Raw genomic sequence first — 21962 nt, forward strand, 5'->3', positions numbered from 1 at the left:
CTTATATCAGACAAATTTGATTTTAAGTTAAAGACTGTAGTTAGAGACACAGAAGGACACTATATCATTCTTAAAGGGTCTATCCAACAAGAAGATCTAACAATTATAAATATCTACGCTCCCAACATGGTAGCAGCCATCTACATAAGCCAACTTATTGAATAATATGTCGATAATGTGTTAATGATTGATAATGATTCATAATATGTTAATTGTAGGAGACCTCAATACTCCACTCTCATCAATAGATCATCTAAGCAGAAAATCAACAAAGAAAAAAGAATTTTGAAGGACACACTGGACCAGATGGACAGAACATTCCACCCTAAAACAACAGAACACTCATTCTTCTCAAGCACACAGGGGACTTTTTCCATACTGGGTCACAAATCAGGTCTCAACCGATACCAAAGGATTGAGATTATTCCCTGCATATTCTCAGACCATCATGCTTTAAAACTGGAACTCAATCACAAGAAAAAATTTGGAAGAAATTCAAACACTTGGAAGCTAAAGACCACTCTGCCCAAGAATGTTTGGGCCAACCAGGAAATCAAAGAAGAACTTAAACAATTCATGGAAACCACTAAGAATGAAAACACATCAGTCCAAAACCTGTGGGATACTGCAAAGGCGGTCCTAAGGGGGAAATACATAGCCATCCAAGCCTCACTCAAAAAAAACCAGAAAAATCCCGAATTCATCAAATAACTCTACACCTTAAAGAACTAGAGAAAAAGCAACAAATGATGCCTAAGCCATGCATTAGAAGAGAAATAACTAAGATCAGAGCGGAGATCAATGAATTAGAAACCAGAAACACAGTAGATCAGATCAATGAAACTAGAAGCTGGTTCTTTGAAAGAATAAGATTGATAAACCACTGGCCAGACTTATCCAAAAGAGAAAGGACCCAAATTAATAAAATTATGAATGAAAAGGGAGAGATCATAGTAGAAACTAGAAGCCAGTTCTTTGAAAGAATTAACAAGATCGATAAACCACTGGCCAGACTTATCCAAAAAAAAGATAAAGGACCTAAATTAATAAAATGACTGAACGGGGAGTGATCATGACTAAAACCAAGGAAATAGAAACAATGATTAGAAATTATTATCACAACTATATGCCAATAAATTTAAAAAAAATTTTTTTATTTATTTGACAGAGAGAGACATAGAGCATGAACACAGGCAGGGGGAGAGGGAGAGGGAGAAGCAGGCTTCCTGCCAAGCAGGGAGCCCGATGCGGGGCTTGATCCCAGAACCCTGGGATCATGACCTGAGCCGAAGGCAGACGCTTAATGACTGAGCCACCCAGGTGCCCCCATAGGCCAATAAATTAAGCAACCTGGAAGAAATGGATGCCTGGAAACCTATAAACTGCCAAGACTGAAACAGGAAGAAATTGACAACCTGAATAGGCCAATAACCAGTAATGAGATTGAAGCAGTGATCAAAAACCTCCCAAAAAACAAAAGTCCAGGGCCTGATGGAGTCCCTGGGGAATTCTAACAAACATTCAAAGAAGGAATAATAGCTAGCCTCCTGAAGCTGTTTCAAAAAATAGAAACAGAAGGAAAGCTTCCAGATTCATCCTATGAGGCCAGCATTACCTTAATCCCCAAACCAGGCAAAGACCCCATCAAAAAGGAGAATTTCAAACCGGTATCCCTGATGAATATGGATTCCAAAATTCTCAACAAAAATCCTAGCTAATAGGATCCAACAATACATTAAAAGGATCATCCACCACGACCAAGTGAGATTTATCCCCGGGATACAAGGGTGGTTCAACATTCGCAAATCAATCAATGTGATAGAACACATTAATAATAGGAGAGAGACGAACCATATGGTTCTCTCAGTTGATGCAGAAAAAGCATTTGACAAAATACAGCATTCTTTCCTGATTAAAACTCTTCAGAGTATAGGGATAGAGAGAACATTCCTTTAGTTCATAAAATCCATCTATGAAAAACCCACAGCGAATATCCTCCTCAATGGGGAAAAGCCGAGAGCCTTTCCCTTAAGATCAGGAACACATCAAGGATGCCCACTCTCGCCACTATTGTTCAACATAGTACTAGAAGTCCTAGCAACAGCAATCAGACAACAAAAGGAAATAAAAGGTATTCAAATTAGCAAAGAAGAAGTCAAACTCTCTCTCTTCACAGATGACATGATACTTTATGTGGAAAATCCAAAAGACTCCACCCCCAAATTACTAGCACTCATACAGCAATTCAGTAATGTGGCAGGATACAAAATCAATGCACAGAAATCAGTTGCTTTTTATACACTAACAATGCAACTGTAGAAAGAGAAATTAGAGAAACGATTCCATTTACAATAGCACCAAAAACCATAACATATCTCGGAATAAACCTAACCAAAGAGGTAAAGGATCTATACTCTAGGAACTACAGAACACTCATGAAAGAAATTGAAGAAGACAAAAAAGATGAAAAAACATTCCATAAGCATGGATCAGAAGAATAAACATTTAAAAAGGTCTATGGTACCCAGAGCAATCTATACCTTCAATGCCATCCCGATCAAAATTCCAATGACATTTTTCAAAGTGTTGGAATAAACAATTCTAAAATTTGTATGGAATCAGAAAAGACCCTGAATCGCCAAGGAAATGTTGAAAAAGAAAAACAAAGCTGGGGGCATCACATTGTCTGATTTCAAGGTATATTACAAAGCAGTGATCACCAAGACAGCATGGTACTGGCACAAAAACAGACACACAGATCAATGGAACAGAATACAGAGCCCAGATATGGACCCTCAACTCTATGGTCAAATAATCTTCGACAAAGCAGGAAAGAATATGCAATGGAAAAAAGTCTCTTCAATAAATGGTGCTGGGACAATTGGACAGCTATATAGAGAAGAATGAAACTCGACCATTCTCTAACACCATACACAAAGATAAACTCAAAATGGATGAAAGACCTCAATGTGAGACAGGAATCCATCAAAATCCTAGAGAAGAACATAAGCAGTAACCTCTTTGACATCGGCCACAGCAACTTCTTTCAAGATACCTCTCCAAAGGCTAGTGAAGCAAAAGCAAAAATGAACTTTTGGGACTTCATCAAGATAAAACGCTTCTGCACAGCAAAGGAAACAGTCAACAAAACAAAGAGGCAACCCACAGAATGGGAGAAGATATTTGCAAATGACACTATAGACAAAGTGCTGATTTCTAAGATCTATACAGAACTTCTCAAACTCAACACCCAAAAAACAATTAAGTCAAAAAATGGGCAGAAGACATGAACAGACACTTCTCCAAAGAAGACATCCAAATGGCTAACAGACACATGAAACAATATTCATCCTCATTAGCCATCAGGGAAATTCAAATGAAAACCACATTAAGATACCACCTTACACCAGTTAGAATGGCAAAAACTGACAAGGCAAGAAACAACAAATGTTGGAGAGGTTGTGGAGAAAGAGGAACCCTCTTACACTGTTGGTGGGAATGCAAGTTGGTACAGCCACTTTGGAAAACGGTGTGGAGGTGCCTCAAAAAATTAAAACTAGAGCTACCCTATGACCCAGCTATTGGACTACTGGGTATTTACCACAAAGACACAGAGGTAGTGAAAAGAAGGGCCACATGCACCCCAATGTTCATAGCAGCAATGTCCACAATAGCCAAACTGTGGAAAGAGCCGAGACGCCCTTCCACAGACGAATGGATAAAGAAGATGTGGTCCATATATACAATGGAATATTACTCAGCCATCAGAAAGGATGAATACCCAACTTTTACATCAACATGGATGGGACTGGAGGAGATTACGCTAAGTGAAGTAAGCCAAGCAGAGAAAGTCAATTATCATATGGTTTCACTTATTTGTGGAACATAAGGAACAGCATGGAGGACATTAGGAGAAGGAAGGGAAAAACGAAGGGGGGGAAATTGGAGGGAGAGATGAGCCATGAGAGATGATGGACTCTGAGAAACAAACTGAGGGTTCTAGAGGGGAGGGGGAGTTGGGGGGATGGGTTAGCCTGGTGATGGGTATTAAAGAGGGCACGTTCTGCATGGAGCACTGGGTGTTATACGCAAACAGTGAATAGTGGATCAGCACATCAAAAACTAATGATGTAATGTATGGTGACTAACATAATAAAATAAAATTTAATTTAAAAAGAAGAGATGTAAAAATCCAATCCTATAGCCCAGTTGCATCAAAAAGCTACTTATTCTCAGTGAGCTATTGAAAAAATGTCATCCTTACAGGCTTTTTTTTTTTTTTTTGGAGAAGTTTTATTATCTTTTGGGAACAATTTTTAAGCCTCAGGAAAGCACTGGGTTCTTAGTAAAAGTCATTTATGTTCGTTACCTGTAAGCTCCATATAATTTTTCAACATACATCGATTCAAATTTTCTTTCCTGGGTTAAGGACACAACTGTCCTAATATTTTCTATTGCTTCTGTTGCAATCTGTAACGTAGAACAGATCTTGATTAGAAGTGGGGTTTTACTCCTGGATAATGAAAATTACAAACTTTGGTGGAATCCTGAAGTTTATGTTGACAGGTTTTTAATTCCTTCAATTTTGAAAGCAAAGGCATAACGTGTTTTCAAGATGAGCTCTATGACAGAACTGCCCATCTTAAAAGCAAATCTGGTTGTACCAGATATGGCAGGCGAGTCTTCATATGCCCGGGGAGACTGACAAGCTGAGACCAAGCATGGTGGTCTGGACACCAGAAACCGAATTTTATTCCCAGCCCTGCCACCAGTCGGTTACTTTAATTACTGGCTTTTGTCACAGCCTTTGGTGGCTTTGCTTTCTTCACAGGGTAGGGTCCTAAAAGAGGGCATTAGGCTACGTGATTTCTAAGGACCCATTGGAGGTGCCAGTCATTTCCCCCATGCATGTATCCCTCCTTAGAGACCGGTCAGTCACAGCTAGAACGAAGATCCCAACTATAAACAACATGACCCTGCCTTCAGTCTCCGCTTAAACCAGGGATGGACACCAGACTCATCCACTTCCTGGACTTGGATGGAGGCCACGGCTGGGACAGAGAGGTTGTGTGGATCCGGAGAGGAAGGTCTCCATTTGGGGAGCGCCACTGGGCATGTGGAGGCAGCTGGTCTGAATCCTTAGCAGGTGAGGAATGGAACAAAGGTGTAGAGAGACTCCGACACAGGGGAGCGTGTGGCTCTGAGAGCCTGCGACTTTACAGGGACATCCTCCATCTGTATTCCCTGCAGTTCTGTGCCTCCTTACCTCAAATCCCTTTTTACCCAAACTGGCCGGAGCAGTTCTCTGACTTTTCCGGCCAAACCACCCTGGACTCATGTTAATAGTCTGTGACTTAGCTATGAAGGTTAAAGCCTAGTTCTGCAGCTGACTTATCTAAATCCATGACCACAAAGAGCATCAGATTTTAGTTTTACGTTTTTGTTTTCTCTGCTTTCAGACTTTTTACCTCAGTTCTTTTGCAACCAGGTGAAGGCAAGATATTTGCTACCTCAGGCTGACTAACCTCTCTTTAGTTAGAAATGAAAAATCTAGCAGGAATGATGGCTGGACTGGGGCACACTAGTGAGTTTTTATTCTGTGCCAGGTGGTGGTACTTCCTGTCACTGACAGGCTCCCACTTCACCTCACACAACCCTGTGAGGTCAACAATATCCTCTTGTCACAGCTGAAGGAACTGAGACACGGATAAGTCAAATGACTTGCCTCAAGCCCTAGAGTTAATAAATTAAGTAGGCAAGGATTCCGTATCAGGCTATCTGATGCCAAGTCCTGTTCTTAACCCTTTATGCTTTTCTGCTTCCCCCTCTTTGTAATGTATACAGGGAGAAGCTAGTTGTTAATGACTTCACACTCAACTCGTGATTTTCTGGTCATGGATTAATTGCTCTGAGGCCTAGTCCTGGTTCGGCAGGGCTGTAATCTCAGTCATGAGGCAGGGCCTGAGTCAAGAGGGTTAAATGCAGACTCTCCCTACCTCCTTACCAGCCAGGGAGTCAACACCCTCATTACCAAGCCCTTTATGAAAAATGAAAATGGGAACGTATCCCAAATCCTGATGCAATTTAACCATGATTTATCTGCACCCGGGTTAGTAAGAGTTTTCTTTTTGAAAACAAGAACAAAAAACATAGGACAGTGAAGGGGGTGGGAGAATTCCAGGACCTTCTTTCTAACCCTCATTCTATGTTCTATCAAGAGTTGACTGAGTAAACAAAATTGAATTATGATTGATTGCTAACAATTAACATCTAAAATTTCTAATCTCTCACACTGTATTTTTAAAAAAGCCTTATTAGGTTTAAGTGGCTATTAAAAATAATTTTGGTCACTCTGAGTTATTCTGATTCCTAGAATAAGAGTATTAGCTGGGAGGAACACAGGACATTATCTGATACAGGTTCCCATTTCATTCAACTTTGAAGGGAGGATCAGAGAAGTTGGGGATCTTCTTCAGTATCCCACACCATGACTAGCAAGACCAAGACTAATAATCCAAGGCGCTAAGTTTAATTTGCCATAAGCTCATTACTCACTGCCCTACTCCTGCCAAAATTCTGATACCTTTCAGTGTTATTAGCCTTCTTTAATCTTAACTAGATTCAAGATTTTTTTTTTCATATAACTAGTCTAAGCAAACGTGATCTTCATTCTGTCTACTGACAGTGCTCCCTTCTGAAATGTGGAAGGACCAGGGTTGGGGGAGAAAGGAAATAAAAATCACAGTGTTTTTTCAGCAGTTAGTTGTGTCAAATAGAAGACCAGGAAACGATGCCCTCAATTATACACAGCCAGCAGCCAAGAGGATCTTCAAGCCCTGTGAACACCCAGGGCTTCTCAAGTCCCAGACCATCAAGTGGCCTACAGGCCTCTGGCTCCAAGGAGGGGGGGACACGAGCTGCACACCAGGAGTAAGCGGGGGACCGTGGCGGGGAGGGGACACCGACACCACACTGCGGCTGACGTGGGTTAGGAGACCAGGGGAAATGGCTTCACTGGACATAACTGGCTTAGTGCAAACACGCTTGGGTGGAATTTTCATCTCACTCCTGACAGGACACACTTCTGGAGCAAGTCACGGAAGCTCTGAATGCCATCTTCCATGGGCGGGGGGCCTCCTACCTGCCCCACCTCACATAACCATAGCGAAGGCCTGTTGCCCTCATGTGCAAAAGAGCTTTGCCTCGTGTGGTGCTGCAGAAACTCTATCCCAATTTTTATCACTGTCTGCTTCCTCTCCTAATGTGTCAATAAAGGATAATATTGACACAGGTAAAAATATTCCTGGCTGTAGTTTCAATAGTTAAATGCATGTACATGTAAATAAAATGTTTCTGTGTAGATTTAGATGAGCAAGAGACTGCAGAGTCAAGAGCTTTGAAATCAAACCAGAACTTGAATCCCGGCCATGCCTTTACCTAGTTCCTCATCTATAAAATTGGGATAACAGTAATAGCTGCCTCATGGGATTACAGTGAGGGAGTATACTTAACACAATAATGGGCACAGAGGAAGGCAAAGGAAATGTTTGCCCGATTGCCACGATAGTTGGAGCCACAGATCGAAGCATTTACTGCCATCTGGTGGCTACCCACTGTAATTGTAGAAATCACAGCCAAGAAGGAAAGATCTCCCAAAGTACCAGCAATTAAACAATTCACTTATAGTCTCTGTCCTAAGGACTACTCATGTAACAGAGGGGTGATATTTGTCTCAACAATGACACTGGGCTATTAAATGAAAGGTAAAATGTACTTCGGATATTCAGAAATTCTAAAAACCACACATAAAGTGCTGTTTGACAGGCTGAGAGTCTTCCATTAATTATCCCATCATCAAGTTACCGGCATTAATATAACAGTAAATATTCCATGCAGCGGTGACAGTTGTCAGCTGTAGGGAGCACATTTAGTTTATCCAAACACGCACTTTGGACGAAATCAACTAAAACACATGTCTAAAAACACTACTTATACCCACTGAAGCCTTATTTGACCCACCTTTCCAGCAGTCTCCAGTTCTTTTTTATCTCTTTTGGCATTTCCGGCCAACATTTTCATTTCAACAATTCCTGATACAGCAATGATGGGAACAACTGATAAAAGCAATAGGGTCAACTGCCAGCCATAGATAAAGGATATGATAATGCCAGTTCCAAGGTTAGCCGTGTTCTGTGCAATTAACGCCAACCTCATCCCAGTGGCCTGCAAGAGCAAAAGCAAAGGGGGAGCTGTGTTTTAAGTTGCAAATGCATAAGGTGCAGTCTGAGGCTTCTGGGTCAGGAGGAGGGGAGGGCTGTGGGCCCGGCTTATGTTTGCTTCCTTTCCTTGCAGTCAACCCAAGACACTCATGCCTCCCTCATGAGGCTCTGCAGGTTTTTCTTTGCTCATGCCCTGCAGTTCTCCTTCCTGGTCTGCCCACACCAATACAGCCTTGCAAAACCAGGTCAGTAGCTTGGGGAGAGGATGTGGGGCATAGGTACTTTGGCACAAAGGCAACATTTAACAGAAAACTAACCCTAGTATACTCTGGTCATTTTAAGAACCCTTTGCTGCACATGGCTAAGAGGGACATTTACACACCGGCAAGAGACCATCTGCTACAAAGCGCATCTATCTTAAGAGACCATCCACCACCAAGCATGCATGGAGCTGAATTACTGTTTGTAGGACTCAGAAAAGGAGGGCAGGTGCACTGGACACTGCGAGTGACTCTCCCACCACTTCTGCTTCTGGCTTGGGTGGAAGCTGGCAGCTTCAAAGTAACAGCCCTCAGCTCTAAGGCTGGGGACCTCAGCCAAGGAGAGCGCAGCTGTCCCCAGAAACAGTAAGCTGCTGAGGCTTGGACAGATGACCCAAAGTAGCCAAAAACTTAGATTTAAGGGAAGGTGGTGGTTTGTGGTTGAGATACGGATGGGTGTTTCCTCACTGGACTGTTCCATTTGCGGCTGGCAGCCATCCCGTGGCCGCGAGGCAAGGAGTATTAGGATGGAGCCCCCTCGGAGGACTCAAAGCCACTCAGAGCCACACACACACACACACACACACACACACACACACACACACACACACACACACACACACAGGAAACTTGTGTCCTTCATGACATTTTTGAGTCAATGAATCAATCAAGCCTGAAGTCCAGCCTTCCTCTTAATGTTTAGGTCCGTTTGAGTTTTTCTGTCATTTGCAGCCGAAAGCAGCTTAACTGACGCAGCTATGCTGTATGTTAATTCAAAACCACAATGAAGGGGCACCCGGGTGGCTCAGTTGGTTAAAGCGTCTGACTCTTGATTTTGGCTCAGGTCATGATCTCAGGGTTGGGGATCAAGCCCAAGCCCTGTGCCTGGAGGGCTCAGAGTTCAGCGAGGAGTCTGCTTGTCCCTCTCCCTCGGCACCCCCCCACCCCGGGGGCTTACTGACTCTCTCAAATGGATAAATAAAATCTTAAACACACACACACACACACACACACACACACATTAAAGAAAAACAGAACAAAGTCTACATACTCCTTGGACCCGGGAGGCATCCATTGCAAGTCTTGTAGAAAGCACACCAGTACTATTTTTATGATCATCAAACCAGCTCATGTCCTGTGGCACAAAACACACCTTTAAATGAGTTCAAAATTAAAACAAGCAAAGAAAAGTAGATGAAACCTCCACAACCTTCAGTGCTGGAAATATCTACACCTAACTTGGCCCTGGAGTTAGGGGAGAGGAGACGTGCAGTGCAGAGCCCTGGTCCCTGCCATGAGCAGGCACCCTTGGGGTCCACTAGGACCCCAGCTCCAGGCTGCTCTGCTGGGGGCCAGGGGACGGGGTAGGGCTTCTCTAGATTGCAGCTGTGCTCCACACCAGCTGCACCTGAGGTGGGGGGCACAGGCAGGCATGCCATCACCGAATCCTTACAACATACACTACGGACACTTCCTCCCTGATGGAGTAATGACCATCATAAAGGGGCTAGAGTTGTGCTCAACACAACTCTTGAAAATCTACGCATGAGAAAATCAGCCCTGGTTTTTCACTGTGTTTTATTTATTTTTTAAAACAAGAATTGAAAGGTGTATGTTAAAAATGATTTTAACTATAGGCTACTCATCCATAGCATCTTTTAGTTTCATAGAAAGTAATTGTCCCTACCTAGCGACACTTAAAAGATACTGGAAAAAAGTTTGTAAACTCAAACCTGCCCAAAATAGGATAACTGTTATGGGCTCTTTTGTGAACAGGAATATAATCAACTCCTGTGAGGGGCATAGATAATATTCTGGCCCTCTCTTAAGCCTCCTCTATAAAAACAGAGAATTGAAATTTGTACATTTTCCCACATGTTCCGCACTAGACTGTGGACTTCTCAATAGGGTAGATAATGCATTTTATAGTCCCAGCTACCAGCACACTAGTACATAGTTGGTAATGACTGAGTGAATTAACAAAGGAATTAATATGAAAACAGAGCTCAAATAAGACAAAACCAAAAGAGTTACCAACATTGGGGAAAATCATTAGCATAGTCAATCGTGAAGAGCACCTACCACCTTTTCCTTTGTTTAAAGGAATCCTGGAGTCTCAAATGCCTTGCTAGGGCCTGCATAGAATCCAGAGAAGAGCTACAGGTCCTTGAAAGGACAGTATCCACATGCACAGAAATAGTGGCAAAATAACCCCTCCAAGCTATCTCAATCAAGCCTACTCCCCTGAGATCCCTGAGAAGACTCTGGATGTTCCAGAGACTAGGACAGTGGGCCGGATGCTGGCCAGACCCTGCAGGAACGCATGGGTGCGGCAGGCAGGTACGAACATGAACTAGCACACCCAGAACAACAGAAACAGGCTTCAAGCGAAGGAAATCCAAACAGAAGGCATTCTCCAATGCGCACACCTACCTGTCTTAGCATTGCTCTAAACGCCAACGAGCGAAGCCTGGTAGTGAGGATCTCACCAGCTTTCCCAAACGTGAAGCCCTGGTTGGGGGGGGGGGGGGGGTGGGAAAAAGCTATTGTGCCTTTTTGATCATTAGTATTCTGACTGAAGCAGGTATATTCACATTGATTTTTACGTTACTTACATATTAATCTGCTATTCAGGTAACACAAGTCTACGACCACACGCTAATTCCAAGTCCCAACTTCAAATTCATGTACTGCCCGATCATTAGCATGCAGAAAGAATCCTAACACCAGAAACCTGACAGAAGTCCAGTTCTGGCTTTGGAAACATTCTAAATCTATTTCCTCTTCCAAACTTTCAAGGACAACATCTCAGTAAGAACAATACCATACGTAATTGTAACTCTCAGTGTGTTCCTGATACTTCAGGCAGTCGAAAACAGAAGGAACATAACTCTGTACAGGGATACATTTTGGCTCCCGCAGTGGAGAGGGGAGGGCAGAGGGAAGAGGATGCCTGTAGTAACAAGTTCCAAATGAGTTTGCTGGCTCTCTGTCACAGCTCCACCTACTCTCAGGTTGGGGAAAAATTAGGCTATTCTTTATCCCCAAGCATCCCTGCCAGAAAATTTCCCTCTTTCTAAGCTAAACCGTGTTCCAACTGAAGAGCAGCCCAGATGTCCACAGCTAGGCCTGCTTCCAGGGCCCCTGGGATGGGCGAGAACCTCCAGGCACACTGAGTGTTGGTGTAGGTATGGAGAGTGTGTTCTGGGGAGGACACATGAGGAGTCTTTATGAAACCAGGAGGACGGGTGCTCAGAGCCTGGGGAGGTGTCAGCCCCAGGTGCCAGAGACTGGCCTGACGCCTCTGGTCTCTTCCTTCCTTGGCGGGCACATCGCTCAAGGACCGTGTGGGCACCGCCGTCATATGGGTCATCCCACTGTTGTCCCAGCCTCCAAAACACATTTATAAATCCAGCTCCACTCCCTAAATACACCGAGGCCTGGGGCTGGACTGCAGCCCTGAGCTGCTACTAGTAAGGCAACGATTTCTGAATAAAATGCTTGCCTTGCTTTTACCATTGGTTCAACAATGACAGAAGACAAGCACGCTGGACGGGGCTAGGAAAGCTCATTTTGCTGACTTAACGGACGGGGTTAGAAAGGTCCGCGTGGTGCTGAGGTACAGAGACAGAAGAAATGTACTAGGAGTCTAGGTTGAAGAGGACAAACAGAGCAGGGCTGACTAGTTCACTCTGGCCAGGGCCACAATGTCTAAATGCAAGAGGACACATGTTTTTTCACAGACTTCATCCATCAAGCCTCCTTGATGAAATCAGAGAAGTTACTTCATATTGTATACAGAGTCACAGCAGAAAAGAGAATACTGTTGTACTGCCTTTTTTTTCTGGTTTATCATGAGTTTAACTGGAACTTCTGTTCTCCTATGAATTCAAGTCTCTTTTTTCCTTTGTAATCAATGTTTGCTGTGGGCAAACCTGGAATGTAATAGAATTTAGCACACAGGGAAGTCACAAATCCTTCCGCTTAGGGACACTGCTCTCTGAAAAGAGCCTCACACACTGCATTTGCAATTCATTTTTTTAAGCTTTTATTGGTCAGAGAGAGAGACAGAGAGCACAAGCAGGGGGAGCGGCAAGCAGAGGGAGAAGCAGACTCCCGACTAAGCAGGGAGCCCCGTGCGGGACTCGATCCCAGGACTCCGGGATCATGACCTTAGCTGAAGGCAGATGCTTAACCATCTGAGCCACCCAGGCATCCCTGCAATTCATTTCAATCTAAGACTTGCAAGCTCTGTTAGGTTTTGATTAACTGATAATTAATGTGTATTAATAAGTAATGAAAATCTAGCTAATAGATAATTTATATTCTCTAACAGAATGTAGACTTGATGAGAAAATGAAATCATAGGTACCTACCTGAAGGAAGAAAGTAAAAAAGGAAATAATTCCCAGACCTAAAAAAAGCAATGAGAACATGTTGCATTTCTGCTGCTTCACTTCATCATCCCCTGGTCCAAAAACCTACAAAAGAACATTAAAAATGCCTACTTGGATTATATGATCCTGTTCACTCTTCCCATAAAAAAATGGCTTGAGCATCACAGTTGAAACATGAGGCTTTGAACATGTGGGGGGGGGTTATTGTAATATATCTACAACAAAAAATTTACCATTGTAACCATTTTTAAGTATCCAATGCAGTGGCATGAAGTTCATTCACAATGTGGTGCAACCTTCACCACTCCCCACATCCAGAACTTTCACATCGTTTCTAGTAAGTTCCTATAAATATCCCCCATTGAAGTTAATAATTGGATAGTCTGAGTCTTCTAGGTCTCCGACTCCCCAGGCCTTGGAAGGATTGCTCAAGCAATGATGTACTTGCTATTGCTTTTTGAATACTTACTTCAAAGCAGACACTCTTAAATGCTTCACCTGAGAGTTATCTATATAATCTCCTTCCATCCTCAGCCATTCTGTGAGGTACGTTTATTTTAGAGATGAAGGAATGGAGGTACAAGGAGGGACAGCATCTAGCCCAAGTTTTGCACAGCTGGGAAGTGGCAGTCCAGCCTGTGCCGAGCACCTGGCCTCTCAGAGGCTGTGACTTGAGCCTGTCCTTCCTTCACCCCCCAGCCATGCTGTGAGCATGCATCTCGTCTCCACAGGTGGGAAGGGGATGATTGCCTGACCCCAGTTTCACCCCAATGAAGAGACATAATTAAATGCCTCCATCAGTGATTTTGACTTATAATATCATTAATATCCTAACTTGGAATGGGTTGAAAGGCTACTTTTTCTTTTGCCTCACAGCTTTCCTCACAAGGGAATTTAAAATTTTGGCGTACTTTAATATGAGGCTGCTTTACTTCAAAGTGGTGAGGGTGGGATGAGAACGGATTTAATTCAAGCTGCTAAGCGATGTCTGCAAACTTACCGCTACCATTTCTGAGAATATGATGGAGAACGCCGGCTGCAGCGCCCCATTAGCAATGGCACACAAAGTGCCGACCACAAAGTACGGCCATTCCGTCTTATTCAATTTCAAGACCTTCAGGAAAGACGCCGGTGGCACATTTTCTTCCTAGAGCACACACACACATGCACACAAATATACATGTATCAGGACCAACTGGTGATGACACAACAGTTACCAGAGTGTGCAGACAAAGACAGCATTGCCCTCAAGGAACTTGCAGGCGAGGTGCAGAGAATGACCTGTCTACGTCCAACTACTGAAGAGTGAGACATTCTGTTATAAAATCCTAACAAGGGCCACTGATTACTCGGCGTAAGCTGAGGGAGATTTGTTCACCCGAGAAGCAGTTTCCATGGTGTCATCGGCCCATCTCTGTTCCAGCTTCAGCAGAGGGAGGCGAGGCAGGACAAAACGCTCTGGGATTCAGGTCGCAACTCCACTCAGGGATGATGTTGGGGTCAAAGGAAACAATATCCATGAACAGATGGATAAAGGTCCTTACAAATGTGGGACACCATAATTAACCTGAGAACACGGGCCTGGTCTCCTCACCCCCAGAACCCCATCCAGTGCTACCCTTTTCTGGGACATGGTCCTCACTCACAAAATCAACTTAATTATGCCCATTTTCTTTTATCACTATTCCTTGGCAGGCTTCTCCTATTTCAAAGCTTAGCTCGTTTTGTGATTTTTTTTTCTTATGTATTTACATGCCTCCTTCTAAAATATGAGTTTTGTTCTTAAAGGTGAAGAGGGTATGTCTTTATATCCCTAGAAACTATCCCAAAACCTGGCACATACCAGATTCTCAGCAAATGTCGAACTCAATGTCTTCTCAAACATGAAGGATTTAAGTCACATAAACTACCTCTATAGTCAGAATATTCTCCTTTAGAATTAAACTAGATACAAAAAGTGCCTATGGAATCCCATAGCTTTACGGTCGTTTACAGAGATCACGTTTGGGTCTCTATGAAACAGAGCACATAGTGGTAGGTTCTTCTCAGCTCTTTTTTTTCAAGCCACCCATTTTCTTTGTATTTTCTCCTCTTCTCTTTTCTTTGTATTTTCCTTGTATTTTCTTTTCTTATTTTTTATTTTTCTTTCTTTTCTTTTCTTTCATTTTATTTTATTCCCTAGTTAGCGTTATCTTTAAGTCCTAGTCTCCAGCCTGATAAATGAACCTTTTCCTCAGACTACTCTCTTTAACACAAACAGGTCTCCCCAGGTCCCTCTCATCAGGCTTAATTTCTCCCTCTCCTTGGACACGTTGTCAAACCCTCTCTGATGGTACTTGGGACAATCTTGTTGATTGTGGCATTTTCTGCCTCCCCCTCTTCTCTGTGCAATTCTTCAAGAGAAGTGGTCCTCTCAAATGCCAGACCCTAAAGACTTAGCAGCATAGCTCTGAAGATAAACGAGAAAATAAAAAGTGGATACTTCCATGGCCCAAAGGGGGGTAGGTTGGAATTCTTTCTCTTAAGATAAAGTAACTTCACGATAGTGTAATTGCTGTCCTTCTTTCCATAAATATACCAAGATTAAGACCTCTAAGAGAGCCCTTGTAACTTCTACAGTAAATAATACTGTGGGCAGAGAAAAACAGATGCAATCAACTCTCAGCAGGATTAGTTTCTTCAGGCCAACACAGGAGTAAAAATAAACCACATTTATCAAGTAACATCCAAATGTGTTTTCAATTTCTTGAAATAAGAAAATACCTTCTCTTAGAATGGATTCCCTCACAATTATAAAAGTTTCTATTAACTTGAATTAATGATACCACAAGTCTTCAGATGGGAAGTGTTAAAGAACATACAATTTTGCTATTTTTGGACATTCTGCCCTTCTAAGAGAATTCCAATCTAATTCAGAGTGGCAATGCGTAGAGTAAAAAGATTAGATTTTTTTTTTACCCTCCCTTGTAGCTAGGTATGGCCATGGGATTAAGTTATGGCCAGTGACATGTAAGTAAAAGTATTGTCTGGGAACTTCTAGAAAATCTTTGTTTCTTCCTGCTGCTTGGACTGTGGATGTTATGGCTGGAGCTCCAGGAGCCCTTTTAGATCCTTGAGGATGGAGTCACAAGCAAGCATAGTGAAGATAAGAATGAAAGGAGCCTGAATCCAAGGGAACTGTGGAGACACCACCACACCAGCCTTGGGGGGCTTACCACTAAGGCTTTCTTAGGTGAAAGAGAAATAAAAACTCTTAATCTGTTTAAACTGATGTTTTTCTGGCTTTTCAGCATAGACCATCAGAGGTAATCCTTCCTAATAGAATGTAAATATCAGGACCTTTTACTGTAGCTTTATCTCTGGATCTCAAAGATGAATGGAATGTCTACTTTTTTTTTTGCCCAATAAAAGTTTTACTTCTTTTTAGTATTTTTTATGTTGTGTTAATCACCATACATCATTAGTTTTTGATGTAGTGTTCCATGATTCATTGTTTGCATATAACATCCAGTGCTCCATGCAGAACATGCCCTCTTTAATACCCATCACCAGGCTAACCCATCCCCCCACGCTTCTCCCCTCTAGAACTGAACCATGAGAGACTATGGACTCTGAAAAGCAAACTAGAAGTCTACTTTTAAGCATCTAAACACAAAGACTACATTTCTGGATCTATTCCTCCCCCACCCCTGGAAATCCACTTTTAATTGGAATTGATTTTAATTCATTGTCAATTGCATTTAAAAGTTGAAATTTCCTTTTTTCCAGAAAGGGTATCATTCAGAGTAGGAATTGTCTGTGCCTGCAATATATTTGCAAATGTAAGAATTTCAACAGCAAAACTCTACCATAAAAGATTTAAGTGAAAAACAACTTACAAGTTCTTCGGTTTCCACATCAAGGTCATTCTGATACTTCCGTGAATTCCTAAGGCTTTTATGAGTAGAATTCCTAAATATGCGAGATTTCCAGCCACTTGGAGCCATACCTGCTGCAGCGTTTTCATTATTTATTTCAAGGTCAAATTCTCCTGATTGGATCTGGTTTCCTGATGTCTGAAAGAAGAAAATGTTAAGTTGTGCACGTGTGTGTCTCTAGATGGATATAACCTCCAAGGTTAGACCCATAAAGCCATTTTGAATATCACATGTGCCATGGCTTGTCTTGTCGATTCCCTAACAGCTTCTCAATCAAGATTAGCTCGAACACTGTAAAGAAGTGTTTCAACACAGAGAAGCTGTGGTAAAGGTTAAAAAGAACATAAAGGTTAAATTTCATTTGAACCATATAAAATTTGGAGCATAAAAGTATTTCCTAAAAATTAAAAGGCAAATTTTCCATCATCTAACAGGTACATAGGAATTTTCTCTGCACTCGGGAATGCAGGAAACAAGTTCTAACCACCACCAGAGGGAAGAAGAATAAATAGAAGTATTACTGAGGGCTCATTTTTAAAGCTACAACCAAGGAAAAGCTGGTCACTCCCCATGGGAGGCAATTAAACTGCTTTCCTTGACTGGCCAAGTGCATTCATTTTCTTCCTTATATCCCGCTCAGACTCACCTCACCCCAGGTGACCCCTCCTGCAGGCTAAGCCTCATTGCCTGCATTGGGATCAATTCTCTCCTTAAAGGGGCCAGGGGAAGGGTGATTTTCCAACCTCTGGCTTAATGTCTGGTGAGGAACATCAAGCCAACGATGCTGGAGTCTAACTTTGAGTCTAAACCTCTTAATGGTTTATCTAGGACCTGAGTTACTGTAGTATTGTCACGTTTTTGCTCCTCTTCTTCAGGTCCTGTCCCCAAACCCAATGCTATGACAAGTGCCTTACTGCACCTACAGCGGCCTCTCCAGAGCTCTGTGTATCGTCCGATCCTAGCTTTCCAGCTGTGCTTTCAATACCCGACAAAACATCTCTCATGTGCCTTGAACTGTGGTTCAAGTGATATGTTCTGCGTGGTGGACTTCCCTGCTTGCTTCTCACTGGAACTATTTCATACCATCTCCCAACGCAACCCAACCTAAAGCCTTAGTCTTCTAACTGATCGCTGCATCCTCACTTCCAGCCATTCCCACACCGCTGCCAGATTAATTTTCCTAAAGGACAGTTCTGCTCAAATCACATCCCAGCTCAAAAAATCTTCCATAGGTCCCCACCACACACTCAAGCCTGGCTCCCCCAAACTCTAGCTCATGGCAAGTCAAACTGGACCACGTCTTTGAACACCTTTTCTCCTCCTTTCGTCATCTCCATGCTATCAAAGGGTGTCTCAACGGACAGTTCTCCCAGTAAGCCCGCTATGATTTTAGCCTTCTGTGACCAAATGAACAATTCCTTTCTCTCTCCCATATTTTTTTCTGTGCCTTACCTAAAGCCCTCACTTGGTGGGTGCTGAGGTCACTGAGCTCCAAAGTCAAGATGGCCACTTTAACAGGTGATGAAAAGTATTTATTTAAAACCAATAGCCCTTATTTCTTACACCTGAATATACCTCAGCTGGTCCAAATATTTAATTATAAAAAGTAAAACAAATCTTGAAAGAAAGTATGGGTGAATATCCTTTCTAAGAACAGCTCCACATCCTGAACACATGAAGGGAAAAAATAATATAATTACATACGATTTTAAAGTTTTATGGTAGCCAAACTGCAAAGCAAAATTAAAAGAACAAAGCAGGGGGGCACCAGCGTGGCTCAGTTAAGCGTCTGGCTCTTGATTTCTGCTCAGGTCATGATCTCAGGGTCGTGGGATAGAATTTGTGACAGGTTCCGCGCTCAGTGGGGAGTCTGAGATTCTGCCTCTCCCTCTGACCCTCACCCTCGAGTGTGCGCATGTGTGTGTACGCGCATGGGTGCTTTCTCTCTCCCCCTTCCCTCTTAAAAAAAAGAGAGAGAGAGAGAGAGAGAAAAGCAGGAAAAATATCTCCAATACATGCAAGAGTATATTTCCTTTTTATGCAAGGAGTTCTTATAAGTCAATATCATGAACAACCCAAGAGAAAAATGTCCTAAAATAGGAACAGATGCTTTAACAGAGGAAAAAATACAAATGGCCAATGAACACGTGAAAAGATGCTCAATCTCATGAATAATGAAAGAAATCTGGAAATACTGTTTAGCTCTTTTAGGCTAGCAAAGATGGAAAATAAATACCAAGTGTCTGTTAGTGGCTATCAACAGGGGTTTGGATTATGGGAATCTCTCAAATTTCTAAGATAGTCATGTTTGAGGTTTTTTTTTTTTAATGCTTGGATTTTTAAAAATCAGAATGCATGACATTTATAATCAGGAAAAAATTAAAATACATTTGAAAGCAACAACCAAGAGCCACCAGTCTACCTAATGAAAAAGCAAGGACCTTTCTACTTAGAAACAAAACCGAGACAAGGTTTTTTGACCATAGATTGGTTGGTCTTTGGAACTGGAAGAAAAAGCAGCACATTGGCATTAGCATTTAGTGAACACCCAGGCTCCCTGCGGCTCTTTCCTCCATCTCTGCACCAGCACCAACAAATAGGTGAGGCAAAGCCAAACCCAGAAGTGGGAAATGTGAGAGTGCCAAGGTGGAGAAGTTCAAGGGGACTAAGATTCATAGATTTTGCCAGAGCTGGTGGAAGCATGAGTGGTCATCTTGAGCTGAACAAGCGAAGACTCGCTGAAACCACGGATTAGTTGGTGACAAGCCTCATCTATCACAGGACACTGTTCAATCTTCAATTGTACGACTTTTCCTAGGAAAGAAGGGCTATGGAATACGATATAGAAAGGTCAGAGCTCTCCTTATCCCCCTTGGCGGCCTCCCAGCCTAAGTGCCAGTGGGAATGGAAGGTCATTCTTTATGGGGCACAGAAGCTGCCAGCCAGGGGAGAACATGGTTACCTCATTTGAGGTAGTCTTCATAGGCAAAACCACACAGCCATAGGAACCATTAATAAAATGAAAACTAAAACAGTTAAAGGAACATTATACTTATTTTTTTAAATGAGGGAAATGATAAAGATCCTGTGATGGCTAGGCCATATAGAAGCAACTAGTAAAAACACTATAATTACTCCCCTCCTCCCAGAAAACATTCTCTGGTAAATTGAAGCAAGAGTTACAAGATTTTCCATCATTTCATGTGGTAGTTTCACTCTGGGGACTTTGAAATTTTCAGTAACTAATTATGTATCATGCATCTATTTTGTGTCAGATGCTTTTTTTAAAAAAGATTTTATTTATTTATTTGAGAGAGAGAGAGAATGAGAGATAGAAAGCACGAGAGGGAAGAGGGTCAGAGGGAGAAGCAGCCTCCCTGCTGAGCAGGAAGCCTGATGTGGGACTCGATCCCAGGACTCCAGGATCATGACCTGAGCTGAAGGCAGTCGCTTAACCAACTGAGCCACCCAGGCACCCGTCAGATGCTTTTTTTAAAAAAATAAGTTTATTAAAACATTTCACATACCATAAAATTAACCCTTTTTTAAAGTGTTTTTTTTAAAGCATATTCAGATGCTTATTTCTTCACCTTATAACAAGCTTACATGGTAGATTTAGTGTTTTAAATGTGGACACTAAGGCTCAGAGAAGTTACTTGTCAGAAAACAAAGCCAAGTTTTGACTCAACTTTTTTGGAACCACATTTCCAAGGGGTAATATAAGTATTCCCTGCTTTTTTTGAAAGTTCACGTTATGCAGCTTTACTTTTACAAAAAACCTACATTAGTACCTATTTTCACTAACAAAAAGAAATCTGAAGAGGATTTTCAGTCTTACGAAAAAAGGCGAAGAGTGAAAATAGCGTTCAGCCTTAGTTCGGCCGCCAGAGAGGGCGCGTGCCTCGCGCATGCACGTGGAGAGCAGCACCGCCAAGCTCCTTCCCAGATGACACTTAGCATCTCAGCACCTGGCGGCCAGAGCTTTGCGCTGTGTCTCTGAGCCTCTGTGCTTTATGTCGATTTGTTTTGTGTACCTGTTAGCAAAATCTGTCCTACGGTATCAGAAAAGCCGGAGAGAAGTTATTTCTGGGGTCTGGGAATGCTCACAGTTTTTTTTCCATGTAAATTAATGGTAATTTCTTCTTTGCTTTACACAATTTTGGCCTATGAAAGGTTTTATAGGAGCATTCTACTTTTGGATAGCGGAGGAAACATATTTAAAATAGAGGAATAGGGGCGCCTGGTTGGCTCAGTTAAGTGTCCGACCCTTGATTTCAGCTCAGGTCATGATCCCCGGGTCATGAGATTGAGCCTGTGTGGGGCTCTGTGCTCAGCGGGGAGTCTGCTGGAGATTCTCTGCCCCTTCCTTTGCCCCCCCCCATGCTCGTGCTTGCACACGCACACTTTCTCTCTCTCTTCCTCAAATAAATAAATAAAATTTTAGAGAAATACTGGAAATAAACCAAGTATCCAACTTTAGAGATATCACTAAGCAATTTATTACACATTAATATAATGGACTGATGAGTACCCATTAAAATGTTAGCATCTGGGACGCCTGGGTGGCTCAGTTGTTAAGCGTCTGCCTTCGGCTCAGGTCATGATCTCAGGGTCCTGGGATCGAGCCCCACATTGGGCTCCCTGCTCGGCAGGAAGCCTGCGTCTCCCTCTCCCACTCCCCCCACTTATGTTCCCTCTCTTGCTGTCTCTAGCAAATAAATAAATAAACAAATCTTTTAAAAAATGAAATAAAATGTTAGCATCTGGATGATATATCTGAAATGTTAAGAAAACAAAATATCCATGTACATAATAGTTATATTTATAGATATATATACATTCGCTTTAAGAATCACGTTTATAGAAAAAATATTTCTAGGTTAATTATTCTGTAAAGTTGCACAAGTAAGCATATACAATAGTAATACAAACCAATAATTATCAATAGTAACCCTGTTTTAGGAACTAGAGTGAACGATTTTTTTTGAAAAAGAAGACCACACTATTCACTTCCTAAAGTCATGACTCTTGTTGCTGGTTTTGTTAGGATCATCTAAGAAGCGTTTTAAAATCACACAGGACCTCCTCCAACTACTCGAGATCCTGGCATTGCCCTTCTCCTCCTGCCACTTCTCTGACGGTCCCTAATCTCATAGTGGAAAGGACCTG

At 42.3% G+C, this 21962-nt stretch overlaps 1 protein-coding gene across 6 annotated transcripts in view; it reads right to left on the bottom strand.

The window, feature by feature from the left end:
- Nucleotides 1-21962, bottom strand: part of LOC112824854 (phosphatidylcholine translocator ABCB4) — a 58335-nt gene that overhangs the window by 14146 nt on the left and 22227 nt on the right. For 5 of the 6 annotated variants that reach the window (XM_073898743.1, XM_073898742.1, XM_073898739.1 and 2 more), the window contains 7 exons: nucleotides 16755-16931; nucleotides 13877-14023; nucleotides 12856-12960; nucleotides 10913-10990; nucleotides 9531-9614; nucleotides 8020-8223; nucleotides 4370-4470 (listed from right to left, as the gene is read on the bottom strand). In XM_073898743.1, the coding sequence (XP_073754844.1) occupies nucleotides 4370-4470; nucleotides 8020-8223; nucleotides 9531-9614; nucleotides 10913-10990; nucleotides 12856-12960; nucleotides 13877-14023; nucleotides 16755-16931 (896 nt within the window). The remainder of the gene's footprint in view (nucleotides 1-4369; nucleotides 4471-8019; nucleotides 8224-9530; nucleotides 9615-10912; nucleotides 10991-12855; nucleotides 12961-13876; nucleotides 14024-16754; nucleotides 16932-21962) is intronic. The other variant, XM_073898740.1, reaches the window with a different exon arrangement.

This window comes from Callorhinus ursinus, unplaced genomic scaffold, assembly GCF_003265705.2.
Source record: "Callorhinus ursinus isolate GAN/ISIS: 27379988/994484 unplaced genomic scaffold, GSC_fseal_2.0 scaffold12, whole genome shotgun sequence".
Classification (NCBI taxonomy): domain Eukaryota; kingdom Metazoa; phylum Chordata; class Mammalia; order Carnivora; family Otariidae; genus Callorhinus; species Callorhinus ursinus.